The following is a 21899-nucleotide window of genomic DNA, read 5'->3' as shown; positions in this document are numbered from 1 at the left end:
GCAGAGCCTTATGGTTAAAACCTTGGTCTGCGGATGTGTCCTCTAAGTCTAAGCTTTTAACAATTCCTTACAAGGGGAAGACCTTGTTTGGACCTGGCTTGACGGAAATTATATCTGATATCAAGGGAGGTAAAGGTCATCTTCTCCCTCAGGATAAAAGAAACAAACAAAAAGGACGACAGAGTAATTTTTGTTCATTTTGAAATTTCAAGGGAAATTCTTCCTCTTCCGCCTCCAAGCAGGAACAGTTTAAACCTTCATGGAGACCAAATCAATCTTGGAATAAGGGAAAACAAATCAAGAAGCCTGCTACTGAATCGAAGACAGCATGAAGGGCCTGCCCCCGATCCGGGACCAGATCTTGTTGGGGGCAGACTTTCCTTCTTCGCCCAGGCTTGGGTTTGAGATGTTCAGGATCCCTGGGCAATAGAAATAGTGTCCCAGGGATACAAACTAGAGTTCAAAGGTTTTCCTCCCAGAGGCAGGTTTCTGCTTTCAAGATTATCTGCCGACCAGACAAAAAGAGAGGCGTTCTTACACTGTGTAGGAGACCTCTTTGACCTGGGAGTGATTGTTCCTTTCCCGATACAGGAACAGGGTCTGGGATTTTATTCCAATCTGTTCATGGTTCCCAAAAAAGAGGGAACCTTCAGGCCAATTTTAGATCTCAAGAGTCTGAACAAATTTCTCAGAATTGGCCCTCCCTTTGATCCAAGATGGCCAATTTATGACAACAGTGGATTTAAAGGATGCATAACTGCATGTTCCCATTCACTGGGATCATCACAAGTTCCTAAAGTTTGCCTTTCTAGACAAAAACTTCCAATTTGTGGCTCTTCCCTTCGGTCTTGCCACAGTTCCCAGAATTTTCTCAAAGGTTCTGGGATCGCTGTTGGCGATGCGTAGGTTACGGGGCATTGCAGTGGTGCCCTATCTGGACGACATCCTAGTCCAGGCGCCATTCTTACAACAAGCAAGATCCCACACGAAAAATGTTGTTATCCTTCCTGCGATCTCACGGATGGAAGGTAAATTTGGAAAAGAGTTCCTTAGTTCCAAATACAAGGGTAACTTTCTTGGGAACCATAATAGATTCCCTATCAATGAAGATTTATCTGACAGAAGTCAGGAAATCAAAGATTTTCGATACTTGTCTAGCCCTTCAGGCCACTCCTCGGCCATCAGTGGCTCAGTGCATGGAGGTAATCAGGCTGATGGTAGCGACAATGGACATCATTCCGTTTGCTCGGTTCCATCTCAGACCTCTGCAGTTAAACATGCTCAGGCAATGGAACGGAAATTATGCCGACTTGTCTCCTCGAATACTTCTGGAGCAGGAGACAAGGGATTCTCTTCAATGGTGGTTGTCTCGGGATCATCTCTCCCAGGGAACCTGCTTTCGCAGACCGTCTTGGGTGATTGTGACAACAGACACCAGCCTTCTAGGATGGGGAGCAGTCTGGGGCTCCCTAAAGGCTCAGGGAGTTTGGACTTGGTTAGAGTCTGCTCTTCCTATAAACATTCTGGAACTGAGAGCGATCTTCAATGCTCTTCTGGCCTGGCCCCAGTTAGCCTCGTTCCAGTCGGACAACATAACTTCAGTGGATGAACGAGGAGTTCCTTAGCGATGACAGAGGTAACCAAAATAATCCAGTGGGCGGAAACCCACTCTTGCTGTCTGTCGGCGATCCACATCCCAGGGGTGGACAACTGGGAGGCGAACTTCCTAAACACGGCAGAACTTTCATCCGGGGAGTGGGAACTCCATCCGGAAGTGTTTTCCAGCCTGACTCTCAAATGGGGTCAGCCGGAATTGGATCTCATGGCATCTCGGCGGAATGCCAAGCTTTCGAGGTACGGGTCGAGGTCCAGGGACCCTCAGACGCCATGGCGGTACCTTGGACCTTCAGTCTAGCATACCTATTTCCTCAGGTTATTGCTCGAAACATGCAGGAGAGGGCCTTGGTGATCCTCATTGCTCCGGCTTGGCCTCGCAAGATTTGGTATGCAGATCTGGTGGACATGTCATCTCTGCCACCTTGGAGACTTCCGTTCAGGAAGAACCTTCTAATTCAAGGGCCCTTTCTTCACCCAAATCTAGTTTCTCTGGAGCTGACTGCATGGAGATTGAATGCTTAATTTTATCCAAGAAGGGCTTTACAGAATTGGTCATAGAGATCATGATTCAGGCTTGTAAACCTGTAACTAGAAAGATTTACCATAAGATATGGCGTAAATATTTCAATTGGTGTGAATCCAAGGGCTACTCCTAGAATGTTGTCCTTTCTCCAAGAAGTTTTGGAGAAAGGACTATCGACAAGTTCTCTAAAGGGTCAAATTTCTGCCTTATCTATTCTGTTACACAAACGTCTGGCAGATGTTCCAAATGTGCAATCTTTTTGTCAGGCCTTGGTCAGGATCAGGCCTGTGTTCAAGCCAGATACTCCTCCATGGTGTCTTAATTTGGTTCTCAAAGTTCTTCAAGGGGCTCCGTTTGAGCCTATGCATTCCTTAGATATTAAGTTGTTATCTTGGAAAGTTTTTATTTCTTGTTGCTATTTATTCTGCTCGAGTGTCAGAGCTTTCAGCATTGCAGTATGAGTCCCCTTCCCTTATTTTTCATTCGGATAAGGTAGTTTTACGTACTAAATTAGGATTTCTCCTAAAGTTGTTTCTGATCGGAACATTAATCAGGAGATTGTTGTTCCTTCCTTGTGTCCTAATCCTACCTCTCAGAAGGAACGGCTTCTGCACAATTTGGACGAGGTTCGTGCCTTAAAATTTTACCTGCAGGCGACTAAGGATTTTCGTCAGTCTTCGGCTTTGTTTGTGGTTTTCTCGGGAAAATGTAAGGGGCAGAAAGCTATGGTTACTTCTCTTTCTTTTTGGCTGAAGAGTATAATACGTTTTTCATATGAGATTGCTGGACAGCAACCTCCAGAGTTACGGCTCATTCCACGAGGGGTGTTGCTTCCTCATGGGCATTCAAGAATGAAGCTTCTGTGGAACAGATTTGCAAGGTTGCAACTTGGTCCTCTCTTCTCACTTTTTCAAAATTCTACAAATTTGACACTTACCTTGGCTGAGGCTGCTTTTGGGAGAAAGGTTCTTCAAGCAGTGGTGCCTTCCGTTTAGGTTCCCTGTCTTGTCCCTCCCCTATCATCTGTGTACTCTAGCTTGGGTATTGATTCCCAATAGTAATTAAGATGATCCGTGGACTCATCGTGTCATTAAAAAGAAAAGAAAATTTAGGCTTACCTGATAAATTTATTTCTTTTTTGACACGATGAGTCCACGGCCTGCCCTGTTTTCGGAGACAGATTTTGGGTTATTATAAACTTCAGACACCTCTGCACCTTGTTACTTCATTTTTCTCCTTTACTTCGGTCGAATGACTGGGTTGGGAGGGAAGTTAGGTGATATTTAACAGCTTTGCTGTGGTGCTCTTTGCTGCCTCCTGCTGACCAGGATGTGAATATCCCAATAGTAATTAAGATGATCCGTGAACTCATCGTGTCAAAAAAGAAATAAATTTATCAGGTAAGCATAAATTTTCTTTTTTATCCTCCCTAAGAGTTTTAGACCTATTTTATCTCACAGCAAAATCTTCCTAGGATGTAAAACATTTTTACCTTTTTCATACCATTCTTGCTATGTAGTGTATAACCTAGGATATTCCCTTGGCTGTTAGTCATGAAAATAGAGAAGGAAACTCCAATGGCATATTTTTTTTTTGTTTTGTAAACATTTTTAAAGCTAGAAAATAACTTTTATCTTTGTCCTTAGATTCAGAGCTCCAAATTGCCTTAATAGCGCTTTTCTCTGAGATGCTTTACCGGTTTCCAAACTTGATTGTAGCTCAGGTTACACGAGAAAGTGTGCAGCAAGCAATTGGAAATGGTATCACAGCTGAGCAGGTATGGAAGTTCACCATATATTAGTACTTGCATACATGCCTGATGCTAGTTATATTTTTATACTTATCTACAGATAATCCATTTCCTACGGACAAGAGCACACCCAGTGATGCTGAAGCAGGTGAGGCCTTTATTTTTTTATGGAATTTGTGGGTAGGGTAATGTGCAAAAATAATTCTAGCATCTATAGCTTCTCACTTTTGTTTAGGATATTAATAATATCATTCTGCCCTGCAGACTCCAGTGCTTCCCCCAACTATTACTGACCAAATTCGACTTTGGGAGCTTGAGAGAGATAGACTTCGTTTCTCTGAAGGTACAAAAACAGTGTGGTCAAGAACAAATCTCACTGTAGTACATGTTTGTCAGAGATTTATTTATGTATTTATATAATGGGTTGTGTGCTTTTAATCTTTATAAAATGTTTTATTATGTGTAGTAAAACAACTTTGGGGTGCACAGTCACTATTTCTCCTGCAATTTAAAGGGATACTAAACTCACATTTTATTTTTTCTTTCATAATTCAGATAGAGCATGCAATTTTAAGCAACTTTCTAATTTACTCCTATTATCAATTTTTCTTTGTTCTCTTGCTATCTTTATTTGAATAGCAGGAATGCAAAGCTTGGTAACTGGCCCATTTTTTGGTTCAGCTCCTGGGTTGCACTTGCTGATTGGTGGCTAAATGTAGCCACCAATAAGCAAGTTCTATCCAGGGTGCTGAACCTAAAATTTGCCGGCTGCTAAGCTTAACATTCCTGCTTTTTAAATAAAGAAAACAAGAGAACAAAGAAAAATTGATAATAGGAGTAAATTAGAAAATTGCTTAAAATTGCATGCTCTATCTGAATTCTGGAAAAAAAAGGGTTTAGTATCCCTTTAACTTTACATAGAGAGATGGTTTATAATACTCAGCCTGCAGCATGCTGGACATGGTCAGAAACACCAGAAATGCGATAAAATGATAAACATAGTCAAGTTGCTTTTTAATGGGTGTGTCCTTGGACTGCAGTACAATGCAAATTATTGTAGCAAAACATAGTCAAGTTGCTTTTTAATGGGTGTGTCCCCGGACTGCAGTACAATGCAAATTATAGTAGCAAAATTAGTTTGACATTTTAGGACATTTATTTTGCATACGGGTACTACGTTGTTAATATACATATGTAGAAATATAACTGACATTAATGTTCAGCCACCCCCTTATTTATACATTTTGATAATGTTTTAATCATTGTCTCTCATATACATTTCTCCATTTCCTCTTAGGTGTCCTGTACAACCAGTTTTTATCCCAGGTGGATTTTGAACTTTTGCGAAACTATGCACGCGATCTTGGTGTTCTTGTGTTTGAAAACCCAAACAAACGAGTGATGGTTGTTACACCAGCGGGTCATTCAGATGTCAAGCGCTTCTGGAAACGACAAAAACACAATTCTTGATAAAAATATGTTTTTGAGATTCTGGAATATCTCTTTAATGCATATCAATAATGACTGAATTTGCATTTTCTTTTAAATGCTGGAAATTTCACACATCTTACAGTTAAAATATTGCATTATGTTCCTTCCAACTACTTTCTGCTTAGCTCATAAAGATATACCCCAAGACCTGAAATGAGGCCCGCCATCACTGGTATTTCACCGTATTAAACTGGTAGTTCAGTATTGGTAGAATGGTGTATCTTTTTGTAATATTATTATTGCAACATTTCTCTACAAACCACTGATGATATACACATGTTTTGAATATCTAATTCCTTCATTTGAACTATCAATATGGCAAGCTGTAATGTAGAGTAGTATCCAGTGATAGAAGGTGCATAGGTTCATGACCAGATCTAATAAATAAAATGTGATGATCCTTAACATGTAAATAACGCACAAGAAAGAAAGGATGGAGGGCTTGTGTCCAAGTACAAACACCAAAAAGTGTAGCAGTACTCAAAATGGGAGTACAACGTACCCCACAGTGAACTTAACATGTACACAGAACTAGGTTCACTAAAATATGGAGTTGCATATCAAAAACGATAGAAAACTGTTCCCTATGTATTTGTATAATTTTCGGGAAATCTCAATTTAGTGAATATATTCTAAATAGAAATTTGAGACTTGTTAAGTCAAGACAAAAATGTGTAAAATCTAATTGGTCTGTTATTTGCCACTTTTTAGTTAAAGGGACTTGATTTCTCATGATTCAGATAGAGCATTTGCTTCACTCTCTTTGTATTCTTTGTTGAAAATCATACCCAGGTAAGCTAAGAAGCAGCAATGCACTATGGGAGCTAGCCTGTTGAATAGTGGCTGCATATCTATGCCTCTTGTCAATGGCTCACCCATTGTGTTTAGCTAGCTCCCAGTGTTGCATTGCTGCTCCATCAACAAAGGATACCAAAAGATTTAGGCAAATTTGAGAATATAGGTAAATTGGAAAGTTGTTTAAAACGGTATGCTCTATCCTAATGAATAAAAAAATGTGGGGTTTCATTTCTCTTTAAATATTTATCTATTACTACAATATTTATTTTGTGTTATTAAACTAGACACATTAAAAAGTGAATAAATGTTAAAAGGAATACCAGGCATGTGTAAAAATGCTATAGTAACATCTTGCAGCATATTTTTTATTTCCAATTTTTGTAATTTTTATTTGAATAAATATAAATAAAAAAATATTTCTGTAAATCCCTGGTGTTCGTTACCTTCAAACTCTAAAAAAAGTGTGTGGTTTTTACAGAGTCCATGAAAAAAATGGAATTCAAATTAAAAAATGTAATGTAGAAGTCAGTTGTTAATAGTATGTCCACCAAAGCATTTAATTGTATATGTGGATTTATTGCAGCATCACAAAGTGAGCACTAACCTGTAATTTCATATAGCGTGTAAACTGTATTATATCTAAACACATTAGACACAAAAATGTCAAAATAAACATTGTCATTGTCAAAAAAGCCTTTTAGAAATATGCATGCAATTTGTGTCTCCTTGCACAGTTCTAAAGGCTTTTTTATGTGAGTGCTGTATGGCTAAACCAGGGATTGGTTAAAAGAAAAAACATCAGATTATAAAAAAATAAAAAAAGTCTTACAGTAGGCAGGGGGGGGGGATTAGAAGATAAGAAATACAGTAAAAAATAAAGTTAAACAGTCTCTTATATAAAAAAACTGATTAAACTGCTTAAAATAGTGCATTGATCTGAGATCAAATTAGTGAACGAGATAAAATATACCATCATTTTAAGCTCCCCTAAAGTCAATGCCCATTTTCTGCATGCCAGTGGATGTGGTAATCCTATCAATATTGTGCATATATGGGTAAGATATCATCATGATTATTGAATTCATATAACTGGATTTCCCTGTTAGATTCAGCTAGTTAAAGGGACATTGTACACTAGATTTTTTTAGTTGCATAAATCTGTTGTAGATGGTCTATTTATATAGCCCATCTGGTAGTTTTGTAAAAATGTATAGTTTTGCTGATTATTTTTTTTTTTATATATATATAACATTGTGCTGATTTTCAGACTCCTAACCAAGCCCCACAGTATCAGAGGTATACACGTGTTTACAAACTCCTGCTGGTTTCTCTGTATGTTATCTGTCTTTTCATATGCAGGGAAGGGGGGGGGGGGTGTCTGCTCTTCTTCTTCTTTTTTTCCCATCCCCTTTCACTTGGTGTCCCAGCCTAAGCTCATCAACAAAATGCTAAGCTGGGAGATGCTAAGTAAGTTTTTTAAAGGTTTATACTAGACTGTCCCTTTAACAGTCTGGTTAGTAGTCTCCAAGATATTTAAACACCACTCAATATCTAACAAACCAATGGTCTCCTCTAAACACTCTTGATTATATAATTGGGGACCAAATAGGATTGAGGAAAAAATAATCACATCTTATGAACCATGGATATCACTGAGTTTAAAAAGGTCCTGACTGCTGCCAAAGCATCTGGTTGGATCAAGGTGCTCAAGCTGTGACATTCCAGTCCAGGAAGTGTGTTTTTTTGTTTTGTTTTTTTACTAGTGCCGGTACCAAAGGACAAGCTAAACAAATTGCTCTACACTCTCTACATGTCCTATGAAGGGTTGAATGATAGCAATTATGTTATAGCTATGGATCGTGATGGCCTTAATGTAAATTCCCCATAAAATAATTAAAGGGACATGAAATCGCATATTTTTTCATGATTTAGAGAGAGCTTGCAGTTTTTTTTTTTATAATTTCTCTTTTATTGAGGTTTAATACAGTAGAAATTATCCAAATCCAAGCAAATCAAACAAAAAAGACAAGAAGAAAACAATAAGTGGAATACATGAAAATAACATTATTATTATATGTCACTTCTGTCTATTACATCATAGAAAAAGTAACTTAACGTAGCACCTTGTATGAATATTAAGTCATATTACCATGTTACATTAATTATATTTGCTAACACATATGATTTGTTTTAAACCTAATTTTCCTTTTTCTTTCGTGGTTGACTTCCCCTTCTTCCCCCTAATCAAAAAAAAAAAAAACAAACAAGGGAGGGAAAGGAGGGGGGGGGGAGGGGAGAGGAAATAACTTAAATCATGTAATTAGTCCATGCCTCCCCGACTCCGACCCCCATCCCCATCTCCTACCACAGATTAAGCAACACCAATTCTGAGTTCCTAAATGGAAAAATTATCATTTCTATTTCATTAATTGGATAGCCTTTAATAAAGGCTGACCATTTTAGGAAGAATTTTTTTATATCTCCTTCATTATCAATATTGGTGTCTCTTTGCTCGATCATACATTGTTTCTTTAAACAATTTTTTACCTCAAGAATTGAGGGAGTTTTTGAGCCCTTCCAATACTTAAGAATCAGATATCTGGCTGCTAGGATTGTTAGAATAATTAATTTTTCTTGAGGTTGTTGTCGTGCTTCCAGTTGAACACAGAAAATAATCTGTGTCAGAGTGAGTACCAGAGGGGCAGCCACCAAATTTTTGTTGAGCCAAAATTCAACTCTGTGCCAGAATTGGCGTATCTTAGGGCAATTCCATAGCATATGGACCAGGTCTGCTGCTTCTAGGGAACACTTTGGACAAACCCTAAATTCTGAATTTTGTATTTTATAGCCTAGGGCTGGAGTAAAATAAGTTCTATGTAGAATTTTAAGGTGTGCCTCCCTCCACGTAGCAGAGAGAGTGGCCTGAGAAACTCGATCTATTGACCTCTGAACACTATTTGACTCTACCTGTTCTGAGGGGATTAACCTGGACCAGGTCGTTGCTATATGTTCCAATAGGGGAATTCCCTTATTGGCGTTGAGGAGTGCATAGCAGGGGGTGATTGACAAACGTCCAGCTTTTATCAGGGTCAGCCACTTCTCCAATTTTCCTAAGGTCCATGACCAGTCTGTGTTCCTAGTAATCTTTAGTCCGTAGTGTCTAAGTTGCAAGTATGCAAAAAATTCTTTATGTGATAAGTTAAATTCATTTTTCAGATGTTCGAATGTTTTTATGACATTTGAATCATTTTCAAAGATTTGTTTAACTTTTGCCAATCCTAGCTGGGACCATCTATCAAATATGGCCATTTCCAGGCCAGGTTGAAATCTTGGATTTCCTTTTATTGGTAAGTATTGAGACACACCGCAATCCAATCCTAGAATAGTCCCTATTTTCCACCAGGCTTTAATCGGGTTCAGAATACTTTTAAGCTTTTTAATTTCGGGGGGTAAAAATTTAGGTGCACAGTGCACTAAACCAGATAGAAGATATGGGTGACAGATATTAGTTTCTAATAAGATATTCGTGACATAATCTTTAGAGAGGATCCAATCTGTCACTGTTCGTGCAAGAAAAGCCATGTTGTATTGCCTGATATCTGGCAGGGCTAGACCCCCATGTTCCCTTGCCAGAGTTAACTTTGTTAGAGAAATTCTCGCCTTTTTCCCCTGCCAAAGGAATTTCCCAACTGCCCTATTGAGCAGTCTGATGTCTTTTCCGTACAAAATTAGTGGAGTATTTTGTAATATGTACAAAAGTTTTGGAAGGAGAATCATTTTGTATAGGGCTATTCTCCCAGATAATGAGATGGGTAAACTTTGCCAGGATTTCAGCCTCTCACAAATCATTGTTAGTATGGGTGTTATATTAACTTTGTACAACTCGGTGAAACTTACTGGTATAATGATACCCAGGTATTTAAATGAATCGGAAACCTCTTTAAACGGACTGTCTTTGATTGAGTCACTGGTTTTATTTAGCCAGAATAATTCCGATTTAGAGGTATTAACCGTATACCCAGAGAAGGAACCAAATTGTTGGATAATACTGAGCAGTTTAGGTATATTCCACTTTGTGTTTGAAATATAGAGAAGGATGTCATCCGCATAGAGTGCAGCCTTCATTACATGTTCCCCCAGGTTAATACCCTCGATACTCTGTTGGATCTTTATTGCAAGGGACTCTATAGCAATATCGAAAAGAAGGGGAGACAGGGGACATCCCTGGCGTGTTCCCCTTTCAATTGTGATATCTGAGGATAATGAGTTGTTGACTATTAATCTGGTGGATGGACATGCATATAGGTTGCGAATAAAAGTGACGAAGTTATCCCTAAATCCAAATTTAGCTAGGGAGGTGAACAGGTGGCCAACATAAACTGAATCAAAAGCCTTAGCCGCATCGATGGCGACTATTGCAAGATCCTTTTTGCCCGCTGTCCCTCTCTCTCTTGTTTGAAAGAATTCTGTCATCAGGAGAGCCTCCCTAATTTTGGAGGCTGAATTGCGACCATGTATAAACCCTGCTTGATCCTTGTGAATTATATGTGGGAGGCAGCTTTGAAGCCTAGATGCCAGAATTGAGGCAAGGAACTTATAGTCCGAGTTCAAGAGGGCTATCGGTCGATAAGATTCCTTATTATTGGGGTCTTTGCCTCCCTTCTGGAGCAAAGTTGTGAAAGAGGCTCAAAAACCAGCTGGTATGGCATTACCTTCAGTGAAAAAATCATTGTATGTTTTACACAAATATGGAACTATCTCTAAAGTTAAAATCTTATATACCTCGCTAGGAAGGCCATCTGGACCTGCTGCTTTATTCGTTGCTGATTCACAAATCGTTTTACTGACTTCCTCGTTGGAAATCGGACTATTCAAGATAGAGTTCATTTCTAGTGTGATTGAAGGACAATTTACCTGGCCCCAGAATAGCTCAGATTGAGATTTATCTGCAGTTTTTGCAGAGTACAGGTTTCTATAGTACTCTGAGAAAGCCTCTAAGATGTCTTCTGTTTTTACCAAAGACTTCCCTTGGTGGAGGATTTTTTCAATCATGGGTAACTTATTATCACTCTTGGCTAACTTAGCTAGAAGTTTGCCAGATTTGTTGCCAAACCGATAAAGCTTGGCCTGAAACCTCAGTTCTCTCTGTGTTTCTGCTAATAGTGCCATAGCATCTCTTTCACTCTTGGTTTTTATGTATTTAGCCCAGTGGAAGGGTGTGTTTTGCAACAAATAATGGTTATATGCGTTGGCCACGGAATTCGTGACCTCTTTCTCTCTCTTTTTCAATTTTTTTGTTGTCATAGCAGCATAGGCCGTTATTTCCCCTCTGAGGACTGCTTTGGCAGCTCCCCAGAATATTTCTGGGCGGTCAGCAAATTCAGAGTTAAAATGAAGATACTCCTTAAATTTATTGATCAAATGATTCTTAAATTTGGAATCATTGACCATATAGTAGGGGAATCTAAATCTTGAAGAGGAGTTTCTGGACCGATTTAGCTGTAGTTCTAAAAAGATGGGAGAGTGATCTGATAAAGTTATAGGGGTTATTCCTGCGGTAGTTTTCATTGTACATAGTCTATCATCGATTAAAAAAAGATCTATTCGAGATAAGGTCTTATGAGCCTTGGAAAGGCAAGTGTATTCTCGGACGTCAGGATTTTGAATCCTCCAGATGTCTCTAACAGCTAAATTCTGAGTTAAAGTTTTGAATATTTTTGTTTCAAGGTTATCTCTTTTTTGTTTTGCTTGTTTATTAGTCTGCCGAAGCCTGTCTAGAGGAGATTGCGGCGCCATATTGAAGTCGCCTCCCAATACCACGTAACCTTCTGAATAAGTTAATATTTTAGATTGCAGCGTGTCCCAAAACTCATAATCTAGTATGTTGGGTGCATATATATTACAGAGAGTGAGCAATTGATCTTGAAGTTTAATTTTCACCATCACGAACCTCCCCTCGGGATCCCCTTCAGAGTGGATTAGCTCGTATTCTAATCTTTTTCCAATCAATATGGCTACCCCTCTTTTTCTCCCGAAACTGGGAGAGGCAACAACCTCTTTTACCCAAGAGCCTTTCATTTTTTTAATTTCATCTATTTAGATGTGTTTCTTGCAGAAATGCAAGATCAGCCTGCATTTTTCTCAGATGAGAGACAATTGCTTTCCTTTTAATGGGAGTCGAAATACCACCTATGTTCCATGATATGAATTTTATTTTGTCTAGTCTTTCAATCATCTGTTAACGTAAAGTAGGGTGATTATGGCAGAAGGCAGGAACCCTAAACAACCAGAACAAGGGAAGAAAAACAAAAAAAAAAAGGTTCCAAATATTTATTTGGAACCCCACAATATCTCAATTCGATGCTCAGCAGAAAAATCTCCTCTGCTGAGCTCTTGGTCCGGTAATGGTCCTCTTCTGAGGACTGCTTTGTTTTAAAAAAAAAACATGTTAATTCTATTTGAGGCCTATTGAACTAATTGTTATCCATTTGTTGCTTTCTATCTATGCGCTGTTTATGTTGTGGGTTCTATTTCAGAGATAAAAGTTTTGGCTTCGCAAGCATTTTCAAAAAGATAGACCTTATCCCTGACAATTATTCTGAGTTTATGTGGGTATAATAGTGTCGCTTTGTATCCTCTTTGTATCAGTTTTGTGCATATTGGTGCCAATTCTTTCCTCTTTGAGGCTGTCTCGACTGAAAAGTCTTGAAACAAAAGAATTCTGGCGCCATCTAAGCTGATTGGTTGTTTCTTTTTGAATTGTTGGAGTATATTGCTTTTGTCAAGGTAGTTTAAAAAAACGCACAATTACTGGTCTGGGCCTATTTATTTTGTTGTCGGTCGGGGGTGGGCCTATTCTATGAGCCCTTTCTATTATTATATGAGAGGTAGGCAACTCTAGGAGTTGTATTAGAGTCTGAGTAACAAATAAGGAGAGATCTTCGTATTTTTTGCCCTCAGGTATTCCTATGATCCTTATATTATTCCTTCGGGATCTATTTTCGAGGTCCTCGACTTTTAACATTAGTTTTTGGATTTTGGAATTAGTTTCTTCTAGATTAGAACTATGTGAGATGGTAAGATCCTCTAAATCCGATACCCTCTGTTCTGCCTCTTGTAATCTATTTGAAAATTGTCTAATTTCCTGGGAAAGTTGTACAATATCCTGTTTTATCTCAGATCTCAAAGTTTCAAATTTAGGAGTTAATGCTTCCAGTATATTGGAAACCAGGTTTTAAGTGTTTAAGGTCTCTATTACAGGGTTAGTAATGGGTGTAGTGATATCTGTTGTATTTTCTGGAACTCCTTTATTTTTTTTGTCCTTATATCTGCCTGCCATGCTTGGAGAAATAGTCCTCGGGGAAGTGTTTAAAAATCTGTCCATAGGACAGGTGAGAGCTATGTGAAAGAAAATCGAGTGGCTAGATGCGTGGAAGCTTGTGAGTTTATGGACCCAAAAGTCAGGATATGGGGCGTGTTTATATTAGTGTGAGGGAGTGTAGTGTAATAGTATAGAAGAGTGATTTACTGTGAAATATTAAGATGGAGGAAGGAAAAGGTAGGAAGAGATGGGAAAGTGAAAGTCTTGTGTGTGAGAAGAGGGGAGTGAAAAAAAAAAAAAAAAAGGGGGGGGGGAGGGAGGAGGGGAAAGAGAGGGTTGAGTTAAGAAAGAGTGAAGTTTATGTTATTAGTCTGTGCAAAAAGGTGCATGAAAGACAATTTGTGTGAATACCAACAGTGGTTATGTGTGTGCAAAAAAGTAAAAAAAACTTCAAAAACTAAGACAGTGATCTGCAAGGGAGAGTGGGTTATTTAAGTGATTTAGTGCGGACTATTCAACCAAGCAATAACGGGGTTAGATCCAAATAACCTGGTACTATTTCCCCTGTATTAGGCTAGTAAAGGCAGAAGAAAAAAAAAAAAAAAAAAACCTTTAGCGATTTCCACTTGTCGACTTCAGACAGGGCGCAAGTGTTTCTGATTAAGATTTGTAAATTAATAGGGCAGAGTTTTTTCTTTACTTCTCTCTTTCCCCTCTCTCCCTCCTTCCTCCTCCCTCTTCCCTCCTCCCCCAATACCCTGGAAAAAGGGTTTATCTATACAGAGAGCTAGATGCTTTGAATTTAACAGGGAAGGGTATCGTTTAACCTAGTACAACTATAAGAGTAAAAAGATGTTCAGAGAGGACTATATTTTTAGGGTTGGGTTCAACTGAAAAGTTTATCCTGTTGAATCTGAAGAGCGCCCAAATCAAGGGACAAAAAAAGAAAGAATTTTTTTTTTCTTTTCCCTCCCCTTTCCTCCCTCCCCCTTTCCTCCCCGGTAATCTGGGAGCCCCAAGCAATTGCAGTTACCAGGATATGCTTATCCCGGCCTTCTTTAGAGCAGTATATTTCTATTAGACAGTATCTTTGTTATTACTACAGTAAGTCAGACATATTGATATTTTCTAGGGGAAATAAGTGGTTGTTAGATTTACAGCAGATTAAAGTAAAAACTTATGTTCTTGTAACAACATGTATATGTTAACTCTCCCATTCCTGTCTCCTTCCATAAGTAAAAAATAACACTAGGTTACAGACATCATTTCTCTTAAGCCAATATGTTATAGCATTCCTATATCAAAGAAACACAGCAAACAGCAAAATAATAATTTGTTAGGGTGGTTGAAATAGATTTCTCTGATATATCAGTTCCCCCCTTCCTTTCTCTTTCCTTTTTCCCCTCCCTAAAAAGTGAAAGGCATGCTTAGTATAATAGGCATCTTGTATCTTTACCCAGCTATGACTTTTTAAAATTTATATACAACAACGAGGTAACATAGTAAAGTATCGTTTTTCTTTGAACAATTATAGAGGTGTGGAAATGTTCGAGGGAGATTACCTATTTGACAATGAATTCAACTAAAAAAACTTTATCCTATTAAAACAGGTAATCCCTCAAATTAATCCTTTGCTAATATTCTGAAAAACAATAGGAAATTACAGTTATAGATATATATTTGTCCAAACCTTACTAAACAGATATACTGCTAATTACCAAGGCCCTTACTGTTTCTACAATAGTTCAAGCATGGTAATGTTTCATAAAGAAGATAAGGAGTTATTAGCAATTGTAGCAAGTTAGAGCAGGAGCTTAAGATTTTATAACAACATGCATACATTGGTTTTCAGCTCCTATAACCTTCAAAGTTAAAAAACAAACTGGGCTGCAATTATTATTTAAACCAATGGGTTATAGTATGGCTTTAGCAACAGGAAAAAAAAATGCAAGACAAGCAGCAAGATATTAGTAAGCTGGGATACAAAAAGATAAATTTCTCTAATGTTCAGAGCTTTCTTTTTCTTTCCTTTATCCTCTCTCTTCCTTTTAAAATCATATGGGACAGGAAAGGTCAAGCAGAAAAAAAGCAGGTAGGGGGGTTAGTGGCTGATGCAAGTTTGTAAGGAATATATAGTTCCCCCTTTGTCCAGCTGAATTCCTTGTGGGTAAGTAGATGAAGAGAGCAAAACAACAACAACAAAAAAGAAAAAAAACCCTCAGGCCAGGAAAGCGTACTTTGTAGGCCTCTTTAAGGCCACTTTTACTCTTAAGTATAGAGGAAAGTTTATCCAGGTAAATTAAATACGATTTTTCATATATCTGTATTGGATCACTTTAGTTCCCAAGTAGCCGAGTAACTTGCACCCCAACAAGATAAGAATACCTTATGCCATACAGCTCGGTGAGATGGCAAAAACAGGTCCTGTTGTTTTGATTTTACAGTTTCTTTCCAGTATTGTGGATGTGAGTCCCCTCAGGTGTGTTCAGAGTATAGGCTGCACCACCTTCCAGGCTTGGATAAACAACAGTCTGCGAGCGGGGGCTGCCGAGATTCCACAAGCAGCAGCGGTGTGTGGAGTATACAACTCGGCAGTCACTCCCGCACTATGTCAGTGGGTGGTCCAGCGTCTGTTAGCCGACGTCACCAGTCGGCGTCCCAGTGGTCCTTGTGTCGCGCTTCCTCTATGGAGCTGAGGAACAACAAACTGGCTTTGCCACTTCCACACCGGAGAAAAGCAGGTAAGAGCAGGGTAGTTTGAAATCGAGCCAGATGGTTTCCTTACGCCAGGGTTGGATCGAGGATCTTAGAGGGGGTGCCAGTTCTTAGGTCTTTAACCTCAGTCTCGGTATCCTTAGAGGAGGCGCCGGTCTCTTCCGATATCCCTTCCACCACCTCACGCAGCACCGGTGGGAGGGGTGGGGGGGGTCTGCCTGTACCTCTTATTCCATATGTTAGGTTGCTGGGAATTAGGTTTATGAAGACCAAGCTAGAGCACAGTGCGTTGTAGCTGCGCTGTTATGGAACCGGGGTCCGATTATCCTTGGATAATTTTAGCCACCACCTAGGACAGAAGGTCGGCGCGAAAATTAACCGCCAGTGGCTAGTATAGGAGTTAAGAGAGAGTATGTTCACAATGCGTCCTGCACACAGTCTCCTCCCCCCGGATCAGGGAATGTCGAGAGCTTGCAGTTTTAAACAACTTTCCAATGTATTTCTATTTTCTAATTTTGTTTCATTCTCATTGTATCCTTTGTTGAAAAGTATAACTAGGTAGGCTCAGAAGTTGCTGATTTGGTGACTGCGCATATATGCCTCTTGTTATTGGCTTTCAGCTAGTTCCCAGCAGTGCATTGCTGCTCCTTCAACAAAGTATACCAAGAGAATGAAGCAAATAGGATAAAAGAAGTAATTTGGAAAGTAAAATTGTAGGATTTATCTGAATCTTAAAGGGATACTAAATTCAATTTTTTTCTTTAATGATTCAGATAGAGCATGCAATTTTACCCAACTTTCTAATTTACTCCTATCATCAATTTTTCTTTGATCTCTTGCTATCTTTATTTTAAAAGCAGGAATGAAAAGTATAGGTGCCGGTCCATTTTTGGTTCAGAACCTGGGTTATGCTTGCTTATTGGTGGCTAAATGTCAGCCACCAATAAGCAAGTGCTATCCATGGTGCTGAACCTAAAATGGGCCGGCTCCTAACCTTTATATTCCTGCTTTTTAAATGATAGCAAGAGAATGAAGAAAAATTGATAATAGGAGTAAATTAGAAAGTTGCTTAAAATCGCATGCTCTATCTGAATCATGAAAGAAAAAAATTGGTTTATTATACCTTTAAAATAATTGTGTGTTTTTTAACACCCTCTATAGATGCAGGATTGCTTCCAGAGGTCTACTCATGTGGGGGCACAAAGGGTTCCAGTCAGGAGTAGAGGGACGACTAATGACACAATGCCAAAAGCCTACTATTACTGCATTCATAAATATGTGTAAATATTGCTGGATCCACACACACATATCATTGTATTCCATGTATCAGGGTGCAGGAACAGTTAAACATAAATTGTACAAAGATCCGAACTCTGGTTTGTAGAAAATATTAACAAATTATTGTAAAAATCTCACCTATTTATACATCTGTCCCTAACTGTCCACAGCAAAAGAAACCAGGAAATAAATCCCAACATCTTTTCAAGGGGTATATCTCTGAACTGCCTTTAATTTTAAAACTACAAATTATTTTAAGAGAAATTTAAAAAAAAAAAACTTTGCAAATCAATTCTTATTTGCTGATATACAGTATATCAGATTAATATATAAAAAAATAAGTTAATGTCCCTTTAATATCCTCAATAGAAGGCCACTAAAATTATTATTGTGCACCACTCCACCAAAACCAAGAGGAATCAGCTAACTAGATAGTACCAGATATACTGGAGCTAATAGGTTAACATGGTTTCTTGACAAGTAGTTGATTGTAAAAATGGACTTTGGTTAGTGTGTTATACTGTGAGATACTTAGTCCCTCTTTTGAATTTTGAAACGTTGGGAGGTATGTTCTGGGAATATATATATATATATATATATATATATATATATATATATATATATATATATATATATATATATATATATATACACACACACACATACTATTTGCTCCCATATACGCTTTTATTTTATATTTTGCTTGATCTATGCAGTGCCATTGTATAAGTTCTGATTATCCAAGTGTAAAAGATGCTTTGTGTATCTACATATGCACTGGACACATTTATAAAGGTTTGGTAATGTGGCAGTTCTTTCGAGACTTTATAAATATATATTAATCCTAAAAAAATCGTTAGTTTATTATACAAAATGTTAAAACAGATTGACCTGCTGTACGTGTCTGTAAATTACATCTAAAATTGCTTTGCACTGTAAGAAAATTAAATCTGAACAATCTTATCCCTGAAGTAGTAATTATGCATATCTTGCTACGACGTCAATAACAAAAAATATCAGAAATCATATATACCGTACTTTTTACTCTTTTTTTGTTTTCTTTTTTAAAATTGGCCCTCTCCGGCTACCATAATGAGGTCACAGGAAGTCACGGATGACATTTTAGGATTTTAGTTCAGTACATGTGAGGATGCTTAAAAACTAGTTTCCGGTGAAACTGTGTGAGTTATGTGTAACTGATCAGGTTAGTTTGCTGGTTGTACGTTGTTTTACTAAATACATAATCCGTGAGCAGCACCGATATATTTAGATATTGTGGAAATATGATGTGATGCGTTTGAGGCCTAAACATTATCTTGTAGATTTTACTTTTTAATGTTGTGATTTGGTTTCAATACAACAGATAGGTGACCGAGTTATTATGATTCTTATTTGGGTAGTTATGGGGTTTCTTAAACACAGGCGCCCCCAACTGTAATCCTTGTTACTACATACAATAAATTGCTGTTTTTTAAATGTATCAAATTATATATTTTCAATCTTTTTTTAACTTGAAACTTATTTGTATAATTTAATGTAGAGGGTGAACCTAAATGGGAACTAATTTTATATGGTAAAAGTGGTTAGATTTTACATATCCCTTTGGAAAATTATATTAACATGCAGGTTTCCCTCTCCATGTTTTCCAAGTGATACAATTTTACTAAGATAGTAATAATTTCTATACATTGTATCAAGCTATTTGATACTTTTGTAAAGGTTTCTAATAGTGAAGTGTTTTTAGCACCAGCAGCAGCAGACATCTACATTTTAATTTTTATTATATTTGTTAAAAAAAAAGAGTAATACACATTTTTGTGCTAATTTGCATTTATAGGCACACCTAACTGTATTGACCCAGTACTGATATATTGGTCTACTGGAAGGTTGAGAATACTGTCATAATCACATTTCTAATTCTTTTCTCAGTTAATAAATATTTCCATTATATTTTAGCAGCTGGAGGTTAGGCTAGTTCAATGTTGCATCAGTTTTGTACCCCTTTGATATTTTTAAGATGGTATGGCCCAGCATTGAAGTTTATACTTTCAGGAAACATTTGAGCTCTGTCAGGCTGCACACAGAACAATCTCTCCCTCCATAATTGATGCTTAAAGGGACAGTAAAGTCAAAACTAAACTTTCATGATTCAGATAGGGCATGCAATTTTAAACAACTTTCCAATTTTCTTTTATCATCAAATTTGCTTTGTTCCCTTGGTGGGACTTTTGAAAAGCTAAACCTAGCCAGGCTCAAACTGATTTCTAAACCGTTGAAAACCGCCTCTTAGCTCAGAGCATTTTGAAAGTTTTTCACAGTTAGACAGTGTTAGTTCATGTGTATCATATAGATAACGTTGTGCTCACTCCTGTGAAGTTATTTAAGAATCTTCACTGATTGACTACACTGCATGTCTGTCAAAAGCACTTAGATAAGGAGGCTGTCTGCAGAGGTTTAGATACAAGGTAATCACAGAGGTAAAAAGTATATTAATATAACTGTGCAAAAATGTGGAATGGTTAATAAAGGGATTATCTATCTTTTTAAATAAGAACATTTTTGGTGTTTACTGTCCCTTTAATGCTGCAGGAGCCACAAACAAGCAAGTAGTTAGTTTGTTTTTGTTTGTTTTCTTTATATATATATATATATATATATATATATATATATATATATATATAATGTGTGTGCGCATGCAAGGACTGCCTGTAGTTGTTGCAGCCTAAGTACTTTTGTTATGAGAGCTCTGTTTGTTAAGGTTAAAACACGCTTTTTTTTTTTTCTTTTTTTTTTTTAAAGTACCAGTAAAACATTCAGCAAACATGCACATCATTTGCTGCTGGTTACTTTACAAACTAAACTATGTGCTCAGGCTGCTACAAATACGGACAGCACTGGCATACATAAATAGCTGTGTGCTTCATAACATTCTAAATATATAAAATGCCATATGTAAATTTGGAGAGAAAAAAAAAAAAGATAAAGTTGTTTTTTTTGTTCTCGAACACACACACACCAACTGTATCAGTACAGTGTCTATAAACACACACTTTATCTCTTTCATCCTGTTTTGATCTTGTCACATACATGTGTTGAGAGAAGAGACTCTACTAAAATATTTGCTCTGCAGAGCTTTTGGGTTTATTAACCCTTTCCCCAATTCTTGTCAATGAGCTGGACTTTATAAATGCTACTTTGAAGTAATTATAGCTTGTTTTGTGTTTTAGTTTTAAGTGTAGCAAATATTTTCTGTATGAAAATATAACTGAATGCACTACATAGGGATATTGTAGTGCTGGAAGTGTATAATAATGCAAAATATTTTGTCATTCATTGTATTTGTACAAGTGAATCCCTTTATAACAAATGTAAGTGTTTTATTGCTCAAGTTACTTTTTCTAACTAATAATTGGACTGAGCTCTGTGCGTGATATACTTGTTATTTTACTATAAGAGGTGATTGTGAAAATATGCTGGTGAAAGAGGATAATTCCATTAGCTGGCTAGCAAATAAAGTTTATCCTGTATTACAGATATTCTCTGCAGTCTGGAACATTTACAGGGCCGTTCTACATTATAATTTATATTGTTTTAAAAGATAGGTAATCCCTTTATTACCCATTCCCTAGTTTTGCATAACCAACACAGTTATATTAATATACTTTTTGCCTCTGATTACCTTGTATCTAAGCATCTTCTGACAGGCCCCTGATCACACAACTTTATTATCTATTGACTTGCATTTAGCATTGTGTTGTGTTAAATCTTAAATAACTCCTCAGGCGTTAACACAATGCTATCTATACGGCCCACATGAACTAGCAGTCTCCTGTTATGAAAAGCAAATAAAAAACGCATGTGATTAAGAGTCTGTCTATAGTGGCTTAGAAACAGGCAGAAATGTAGAGGTTTAAATGTTATAAAGTATATTAATATTTCAGTTGGTTGTACAAAGCTGGTGAATGGGTAGTAAAGGTATTATCTATATTTTTTCAAACAATAATAATTTTAGTGTAGACTATCCATTCAAAAAAGAAAATGCTCTTATTCATATAACTTTAACACTTGCAACTCTTTAATGCTAGTTACTTCCCTATATAGAGTTAAACACACAAAGTACTGCTTGGAAGCTGCAGTACACTGCAGGTCCCAAACAGTACTTTACCTTTGTGTTTAACACATAGGCCCTATTTATTAATCTTTGTGCAGACAAGTTTCTCATAGAGGTAACCTGTCCACATGCCTTAGGGGCCTCTGGAGCAGCATAGGCTACCGGCATTTAATTATTGCTCTTGCGCAGCAGGGCTTCTCGGCTCTCCCAGACAAATTAACCTGGGTTTCCTGACTTTACAACCTTTGAGGTTGTGGACACATTAAGAAGTAGCAGCCATACAACCACTGCTTCT

General features: G+C 37.5%; 2 protein-coding genes and 1 long non-coding RNA gene across 4 annotated transcripts in view; 2 read left to right on the top strand and 1 right to left on the bottom strand.

Moving 5' to 3' along the window:
* Positions 1-6605, top strand: part of GTF2H4 (general transcription factor IIH subunit 4) — a 36292-nt gene extending 29687 nt beyond the window's left edge. For both annotated transcript variants that reach the window (XM_053708245.1, XM_053708246.1), the window contains 4 exons: positions 3787-3917; positions 3991-4038; positions 4155-4233; positions 5188-6605. In XM_053708245.1, coding sequence (XP_053564220.1) covers positions 3787-3917; positions 3991-4038; positions 4155-4233; positions 5188-5360 — 431 coding nt within the window. In that variant the 3' untranslated portion in view covers positions 5361-6605. The remainder of the gene's footprint in view (positions 1-3786; positions 3918-3990; positions 4039-4154; positions 4234-5187) is intronic.
* Positions 4888-18624, bottom strand: LOC128654364 (uncharacterized). Its single transcript, XR_008401441.1, has 2 exons — positions 18532-18624; positions 4888-5332 (listed from the first exon to the last, which is right to left on the bottom strand). It is a non-coding gene; the product is annotated as an uncharacterized LOC128654364 (long non-coding RNA).
* LOC128654361 (E3 ubiquitin-protein ligase TRIM39-like) overlaps positions 18625-21899 on the top strand; it is a 19163-nt gene continuing 15888 nt past the window's right edge. The window contains 1 exon segment of the mRNA XM_053708244.1: positions 18625-18697. The gene's annotated coding sequence lies outside the window, so the exon portion shown is untranslated.

The sequence above is a fragment of the Bombina bombina genome, chromosome 3 (assembly GCF_027579735.1).
Source record: "Bombina bombina isolate aBomBom1 chromosome 3, aBomBom1.pri, whole genome shotgun sequence".
NCBI lineage: Eukaryota > Metazoa > Chordata > Amphibia > Anura > Bombinatoridae > Bombina > Bombina bombina.
The sequence above is the reverse complement of the archived record's forward strand: the minus strand, read 5'-3'. Positions and strand labels throughout refer to the sequence as shown.